The sequence below is a fragment of the Cucurbita pepo genome, chromosome 1 (assembly GCF_057944985.1).
Source record: "Cucurbita pepo subsp. pepo isolate OVF chromosome 1, ASM5794498v1, whole genome shotgun sequence".
In the NCBI taxonomy this organism is placed as follows: Eukaryota; Viridiplantae; Streptophyta; class Magnoliopsida; order Cucurbitales; family Cucurbitaceae; genus Cucurbita; species Cucurbita pepo.
In genome coordinates this window covers 14,261,777-14,270,406 of record NC_141798.1, presented here as the reverse complement: position 1 = coordinate 14,270,406, position 8,630 = coordinate 14,261,777, and the positions used below count along the sequence as shown (strand labels likewise).

General features: G+C 35.2%; 1 protein-coding gene across 1 annotated transcript; it reads right to left on the bottom strand.

Moving 5' to 3' along the window:
* Nucleotides 1-1,106: 1,106 nt before the first annotated feature.
* On the bottom strand, nucleotides 1,107-5,417 carry LOC111799638 (Regulator of Vps4 activity in the MVB pathway protein). The gene is made up of 6 exons (XM_023683063.2): nucleotides 5,158-5,417; nucleotides 4,580-4,712; nucleotides 4,396-4,499; nucleotides 3,119-3,290; nucleotides 2,882-3,022; nucleotides 1,107-1,756 (listed from the first exon to the last, which is right to left on the bottom strand). The coding sequence occupies exons 1-6, from the start codon at nucleotides 5,205-5,207 to the stop codon at nucleotides 1,373-1,375; spliced, it is 984 nt and encodes a 327-aa protein (XP_023538831.2). The 5' UTR covers nucleotides 5,208-5,417; the 3' UTR covers nucleotides 1,107-1,372.
* Nucleotides 5,418-8,630: the final 3,213 nt, after the last annotated feature.

The window sequence follows — 8,630 nt, the reverse complement described above, 5'->3', positions numbered from 1 at the left end:
CAATACATATGTCCAATGGGACAGTAACATCCATCAAGCACCCGAAGCATAGACACAAATTTCCAACCACTGATTTAGCATAATTATGTACAATTAGTGTAGAAACGATACATATCAACATACAAGGAGCAATTCAATTATTTCTACATCTAGTGTATTTATTCTCACAATTATCCCGTTTATCTAGGTACATGTTATATCGAAACCAACCTCCCAAGGTTGGTTTTACTAGCATGCATACACATCTAAGCAATCGCTACAAGTATTGCTTCCTAAATTTTGTACAGTCACATAAAATTGTACAATTTCTATTCTGTTTTATTTCTTCTATGTTTCTCGAGTCATTTTGAGTACTTTTCCCTTCTACACCTCTTCAAGCCTTGACCTTGTGTTCAAGTTATAATCAGAAAGGTTTTATAGAGAAGATTTCGCTTTTGGAGGAGTTAGAGTAATAAAATTAAAGATTCACTAAAACTATTTTCATATTTTTTTCAATGTCAACTTGCTTGACCTTTGTTTAATTCTAAATAAAATCGTAGTTGGTTCTAATGTTTCTCATGACTGAAACACTCATTCTCGTCATGCCAACAAAATAGGATTGTTCTTCAACCTCACATAAACCAGTGATGACCCGAGCATTCAACTGTCATGCCAACAAAATAGGATTGTTCTTCAACCTCACATAAACCAGTGATGACCCGAGCATTCAACTGCCACTTCCTCTCAGTGTTTTTTATCGCTCCACGACAACAAAGTTGCTCGAAAAAGATGGAGTTGCAACTAGATCTTAATACTAAAACCAATTTGATGGTGACACCACCACTGGTACCAAGGAAAAATCGGTCAAAACAACCACTGAAAAAACCTACAAAAAGAATTGTAACAGGACTTATGGGCCGATTTGAACTCAAATACTTGAGAGATTTTCATGCGACGTTGATCTTGGGATAAAACACAGTGGCAACGGTGCTTCATTTTAACCAAAAACTGATGGCAATCCACAATTTCTCAACCAAACTTGTGAGTATTTCTACAATGGATGCTCATACTTTCAGGAAGAACATTGCGAATACTTTACCCTTCCTCAGTCTGCAACTTATCTTAAATTAAAGCAAACTTATTTTCCTCTAATGTTGCATTTATATCAAACTGCTGCACCATTAGAACTTCACCATAATCACCAAAGAATTTTAGTATTTTACAAATACTTGGAATTAAATTTTCCTTGCAACTCTATTAATTACACGGATTTGGTTTCACTTATGGATTGACCCACTCCACTCTTCAATCTTTGGGCACCCGATTAACTTCAAACACAATTTATGCACCAGTCCAGTATCAAACAATGTATCAATTACCTTTCTTTTTCTCTTCAGCACTCAGAAGCTTGTCCTCCTCCTTCAAGCTTCATTGCTCCAAGGTTGACATTGGCTAGCTCGGCAGCAACTCGAGCTGCTGCAGTGGCACGTTCGGCTGAAGCAATGGCAGCTCTGGCTTTCTCTAATACATCAGATGGAGGTGGTCTTGTATCTAATTTAGAAGCGACTTCTGGTTTGACATCAAAATTCTTAGGTCCCGGTTTGATATCACTTGCGCTATTGCTAATTCGGGTGAACGTATGGTGGCATTCAGGTTCTTGCTTTTCTACAGGAGACACAACGGGATGCGATGCTCCATAAGGAGTGGAAGGATTGGACGAGCTATATTGAGAGGGAGCTTGAGACGCTGCTGCTCCATGTACTACCTTTGGTCCACCCTGCATATCCCATGACAAAGGCCACAGAATAGACCATCAAGAACAGAATAAGTTACTATGACAATAAACTTCATTTTGTGTGTGTGTGTGTGTGTGTGTGTGTGTGGTGCGCAGATCAAGCTAAAAGTACCCAACATGAAGATTTAATTCTCGTAAAACTAGATTAGTTTAGTCAAAAAAATGCTCATAGCCAGCCACAAATATTCTAAAAATGTAACTTTGAACTTAAGGATAGGATACTAATCTATTTAAGTTTAGGGTTCAAATTGGTGACATTTAATATTTAAGGTTGAACTTGACAAACTAGTTAGTCAAAAGTAGGTGTAATAATGTGTAAGGTGCCTCCTTTACAACTTGATTAAATTTAAAAAACAGATACAAAGTTCATAATAACACAAAGAACCCAAACAAACTCCCAGCCAATTTCAAGATGGCTGGTAACCTCTCAGCCCCTAAAACACGGTTCTATTCAAAACAAAAGTCACCCTCCCAAGACAGAATACTTCCCTCCAATGGCTAGTCCTCACCTCCATGCCACTGGTACGAGCGTTCCACCAACTAATTGTCTGGTGGTCCTTTTCCTTACTACCTCTTGTAAAGTACGTATTCACGATTGAGCGTCTCATATAATGATATTCTTCTTTTCAGCAGACAGAACAAAAATTTTCAACAGAAGTTGTAATCTCTAGTACTGTGAACGAATTAGTTAGCTTGTTGATCTTACTGTTTTTGAGCCGTGTGTCAGCAATTTGTTAGGGTTCGACAGTTATGGATAGGAAAACGGGGGAGGGCCACAGAGTTTTGTTCAAAGATTATACAGGATCCCCTGGAGAAAGGAGAGCTCTTGATCTCTCAAAAATCCTAGAATCTAGACCATTTTCATTCCAATACAAGCATTTTCCAATTCAGCTCTGTAGTTCAAATCTCAGTTCCTTTCAGGCTTTTCAGGAACAGCGGTTAGAAATATCATGCCAATATATGAGGGAAAGGATGGAGAAATATGCAGTCAGTAGAATGGGATAATTGTTTCCAGAAGCAAGAATATATGTCATTTATAACATCGCTATCGTACTATGAATGTGTGTTTCAGATCAATCAACACCAAAATCAAATTGGGAATCATACCAGCAGATCTTCGTGGGTTTTACTAAATTCAGAAGCAGTGGAGGAAGAATCCCAGTCGAGTCCATGTTCTTTTGCAATCTCCTTCATGACCTTGAGCTTTAGTTCTCCAGGAGGCGCACTCACTGCAAGCTTTTCAATAATCTGAAATGAAAACAAAGAATTGAATGAACCATTTCGCTTTTATTCTAAAAAAACAAACATTACTACTGCTCACGATAAACTTGAGACACACTCAACTGATCGATTAACACCGGAGTCAGGACGAAGCTCAGAAATAGCAGAGACAAATTCTTTCCCATATTTGACAGCAAACAAATTCTTCAACTGCAGTAGATCTGGAAGGTCAGAACATCTAGGAGCAGCAAATATTATGCTCGCAATAGCCTCCCGCAGTTCGACTGGACATTCTCTGTTATTGTAAATTTAATAGTTAGTTACGGACAAACAAAATGCACAAAGTAAGAACATTCACATAAAAGGCCCCCAGTATGGTCTGCACAAAAAGGACTCAACAGATTAACCTCACCATTTTTTTAATGATGTGCCAAGGCTACAGGTTTCTAAGCAAATAATGAAAAACACATGTATCAAATCAAACCAAGCAAATTAATAGAACTCATCTTCACATCATAGCATTGGAACACTAATCTTAACAACAATTTGATAGAACCCAAGTACATTGAAATATGAAAGATAACAGAACAGCAAGATAACTCCCAAGTATTTGAGGTACTTTGAACCTCCACTTTCTTAAGATGCCACCGAAGCCTGAACCACTAAACAATTGTCCAACTTCCTCTTTTCCTACTCCCTCTATTTAGAATCAAATACCCTAACAATCTTCCTAACTAATTACTAATAAACCCTTAATACCCTAATAATATTCCTACTGCTGTTCTATCATAATTATCCAAGAGAACTCACAAATACATACTACCGTTGAAAATTATGTCAATGACAACTTAGTACTGACAAGAAAATTGAGTGAATAAATTTAGATAGACACGACACTAGTTCCTTTGATTGAATGAACAGGTACCACTTTCTTCTTTTGTAGCTTAGAACAGTGTAACTGAAATAACTTTGCAGCTAACAGATTTTCTCAAGACTATTAAATTAGACATCAGCATCAAAGAAAGCACCACATAATTTATAATTCTACAACATAACCCAGCCCAAAGATGCGCCGGAAAATGTAAAGGACGCATCAATCGATATTAAAGTCCAACACAAACAGAGAAGGTTATGACTGGGGATCACAAGTAAGCTTCAGAACCACATATCAGTTAGAAGTTAGTTTCATAGTTAATTAACTTTTAATAGGGACAAACAAAAAATTAATGGAGATGAACCAGTTAAACAAGAGCTTCCATGACTTATTTAAAGATCCAAATGCTAAGAATCATCAGACATCCATTGGACCAAGGGAGTTCCAATTTATGTGAACCAACATATAAATAGAAACTCCAAGAAGCAAAAAAAAATCACAAAACAACTTTTGAGCTATAGATTACTTCTGGCTTTCGATGATGGGGACACGAGCAAGAACAAATTCACAAAACAACTCTAGAATTTCATATGCTGCCCATATGTTTTGTTCCCGTATTACATGCTCCACCTGCCAAAACAGATAACTATTTTACGGGATAGTAAAACAAACATTAGAACTGACAGACATTACAGATCTCAAAATTCTACCCGAATCCGAGCTATTGGTTCCTGTCCCGTCTGCAAGAATTGTGCGATCTCCTTGCGCATATGCTTCAGCTGTAGATCCCTCTTATTCTGCAGCAGCTTGATTCGCGAGATTGCCAAGCTCAAGCAAGTTTTGCTACAAAACACCCAATATATATTAGACCTTTCATTCCCAGAAAAATGCAAGGGATGCTATCGGTTTACAAGTACTTGTTTGATTATAGATTTTGACATGAAATTGTGCGGAAAAACCCCAGTCTAATCGAGAGATGATAAAGGTAGAAGAGTACGAATCAAAATTCAACTGCCGAAATTATACAAAAACTGGAAAACTGGTCGATATATTATTTTGTCGAAGTTTAGCCGAACGAAAATTTGTGCAAAATCTCAACAGAAATTTCGTTTGTGGGTGTTGGATTTGGTAAATTAACGAAACAAAAAGATCTCCTACGAACAGAAAAATCCACGGAAAGATAACAATCCCAGACGAATTCTAAGTAATGCAGAGGATCCGAAACCAAATTGAAGCATCGTTAATGAAATAGTGAGGAGGTTTAGAATTAGAAAAATCGAAAGCTGACCATTTGCCCGCAAAGACGCCTCTGTTGAAGAGTTGGTTGAGGAGTGACATTGACGCTTGAACGAGGAGGATGAAACCCAGATGTGTGTATATACTCCTTTCCCCTTTCCCGTTCTTAAGACTGAAGTAAGAACAGTCTATATCAGAGGAATTATTTCAATGGAATGAGGCTTCGGTTCTCCCAGCGGCGGTATTAGAGAGCCGATCTCTGACGATCGACTTATCTAGGCACAGTCGTCAACTGCATCCTTTTCCAACTAATCCACCGAACAAAAAGATCAGTGCTTTTAAGTTTTTTTTTTTTTTTCCATAAATTAAGGGCGGTAACAGCTAAAAAAATGGATTAAATTTTGCAAAAATTCTAAACCTGTTTTTTTATTTTCATTATCATAATCTTAATATTGCATTCCAACAATAATCCCCCTAACATTCTTAACAATCGTAACAACTAGTAAAACTTTAATGGAGCTATTGTATTTTGTTTTATTTTAACATTAATGCTAGATTTTGTTTTACCATTTTAGATTAACTCATTGTGTGTATTATAAGTAAACATAGGACTTAGGTCAACAGTTCCCCTCTACAACCGCTTGACGCATATCTCATCATGGTTAGTGATCTATTGGTCACCTGAAAAAGAAAATGTAATAAGAGTGAGTATTAAAGATAATTTATAAGTAACCTACTTGTACCTCTTACTAAAACTTATTCCTATGCACAAAATCTAAAGTTATGTACTCAAACTATTTCTAGAGTCGGTCAAAACGATGGCTTGAGGCTTATACTACCATTTTCAAGTTTTTATTTACCTAGACCTTACACATACCTCCAAGGAGTACTTTATCCCCTTTAGGGTTCATATCTTGAGAGCTTTAGGTAATGTTAACTCTATGTCTTATGTTTATCTAGGTACATCATCAACCTCACGCTAATTGCACCTCATATCACTATGCAAAAATGGAAGACTCTTCTAGTATACATTATAAAGCTTGCTTGTGGCATTATGATGAGATTTTCTCACATGTGGTATGTTGGGATTTATGCCCTAAAGCCTCGTAATTAATTATTTAGTTTTTAACAATAATTTATATTATTTTACTTGTAATTTAATTATTATCTATGGTATGAAAATCTAAGGTTATTAATGTAATCTTGAACCGTATATGGTTGACATACAAGAGGATCGTGTTCTGGTAATAACCTAAAGAGTATATAGTATATAGATATGGTAAGTGTCTTATCTTGGTAACACTATTGATACGGCCCAATTTGTAACTGTTAGAAATGATTTGATCCAAATCATTCATGTGAAGACATGTAAGTGGGGTATCCTATCAATGAATTTGTATAAGACTAGACCAAGAAATATTTAATCCCTCTTTATAAATCCGTTAATTGAGAAGAGTAATATTTCACATGATGATCATATGCGACTCGATCTTAATCCTGAGTGAGTTATGAACTTCTGCCTGTGAGGGCTTGTTCTTTAATTTACGTGGGTGAGAATGACTCTTTTAACCGATTCAATATGCCTACTAGACCAAATAGGAAGTTGGGAACATAATATCATGAGATGAAATTCACTCTTTTCCATATAAAGAAAGTAGATGAGTTGTTCTCAAGTACTTATTTCAAGACTTGAACAATGGACCCCACCCTTTCATTGGCCTGAGAGGGACTTGGTTTATAATTGGATCATAGACAAATTGTTCATTAGAGAATCAGTGGTACTTAAGGTGAAAGAGTTAATCACTCTTTTCCATATAAAGAAAGTAGATGAGTTGTTCTCAAGTACTTATTTCAAGACTTGAACAATGGACCCCACCCTTTCATTGGCCTGAGAGGGACTTGGTTTATAATTGGATCATAGACAAATTGTTCATTAGAGAATCAGTGGTACTTAAGGTGAAAGAGTTAATTACAGGGGTAAAACGGACTTTTGACCCAACTGTAATTATGAACAACTCGTGAAGGATCGACTTACTTGTAATGATTATATCAATTGACATAACTTGTCTTACCGTGCATAAGAGTGCAACTCTAGGTCTATAGTGAAGTGACCATTAGTTAATGAATAAAAATTGATTAATTAAAGAGTTTAATTAATTAATTTTGTATGATTGGAGCTTATAATCTGTAGGTCCATAAGGTCCCCTTGCTAGCTCATAATATCACCGAAAGGTTCAATTTATTTGAAAGAAAATTTGGAGTGTTCAAATTGATATTTAATATATTAGATATATTAAATATAAAGGAGAAAATAAATTTAATTTGAAATGTCATATTAATATTTCCCTTCAAATTAATATTTAATATATTAGATATGTTAAATATAAATGGAAAAAAATATATTAATTTGAAGGGTTTAAATTAATATTTAATATATTAGATATTATTAAAAAAAAATATTTATTGTATTTGATACAATTAAATATTAAATCAATCAATTAATGTAATACATTAAACAAAAATATATTTGAAATTTGAATGAGATTCAAATTAGTTAAATATATATTAGAATATCTTATAATATCTAAATATGATTTGTATAAGGTATAATATCCTAATATATTAAATATGTCAATATATTATTTGGCAAATATTCTCCGAGAGTCCCTATAAATAGGACTCTCAGATTGAGCGAAAGACAGATCAATCTCTACCAGTTTCTCCAGTTTCTCTGGAGAATGAAATTAAATCTCTAGAGAATTCTCGAAACTCTTTCTCCAATTCCTTTGGGATTTTCTTTGAAAAGGCTCCCACAAGCCTTGACCTTGTGTTCAAGTCATAGTAAGAAATCTTGTGGAATGTTGAAATACTCTGAGTAGTCTTGCAAGCTAGGGTTTCTATAAAGGTAGAGTTCTTACTCTTCTATTTATTGCTTTGTTTTAATTCTTAATAAAATCAAAACGGTTCCCAATGCTTCCACTACATGGATGAAGAGTTCATTCCCTTCATGGTAAAACATTCTTCCATTCGGATTTTGTTGGCTTTGGTTGCTCAATTTAATCTTGAACTTACACAACTCGATGAAAAAATTGCTTTCTTGCATGGAGATTTGGAAGAAGAAATATATATGGCACAACGATTTGGTTTTCACGTAGTTGGGCAACAACATTCGGTATGCAGATTGAAGAAATCTTTGTATGGGCTGAAGCAATCTTCTCGCCAATGGTATAAGAAGTTTGATCACTTCATGGTAGAGCATAAGTACACTCTCAGTCAATTTGATCATTGTGTGTATTTTCGATGCCTTAATGATGGATCGTTTATCTATTTGCTCTTGTATGTTGGTGACATGTTAATTGCTTCCAAGAGACATGTGGAGATTGATAAGCTCAAAGATTAGCTTTCTAAAACATTTGAAATGAAAGATTTATGCAAAGCGAATAAAATACTTGGAAAGGAGATAGGGTTGTCAAGATTAGTGCAACTTATTTTAGATGAAATTAGTCAAAGTTGTTAAGTCAGTCA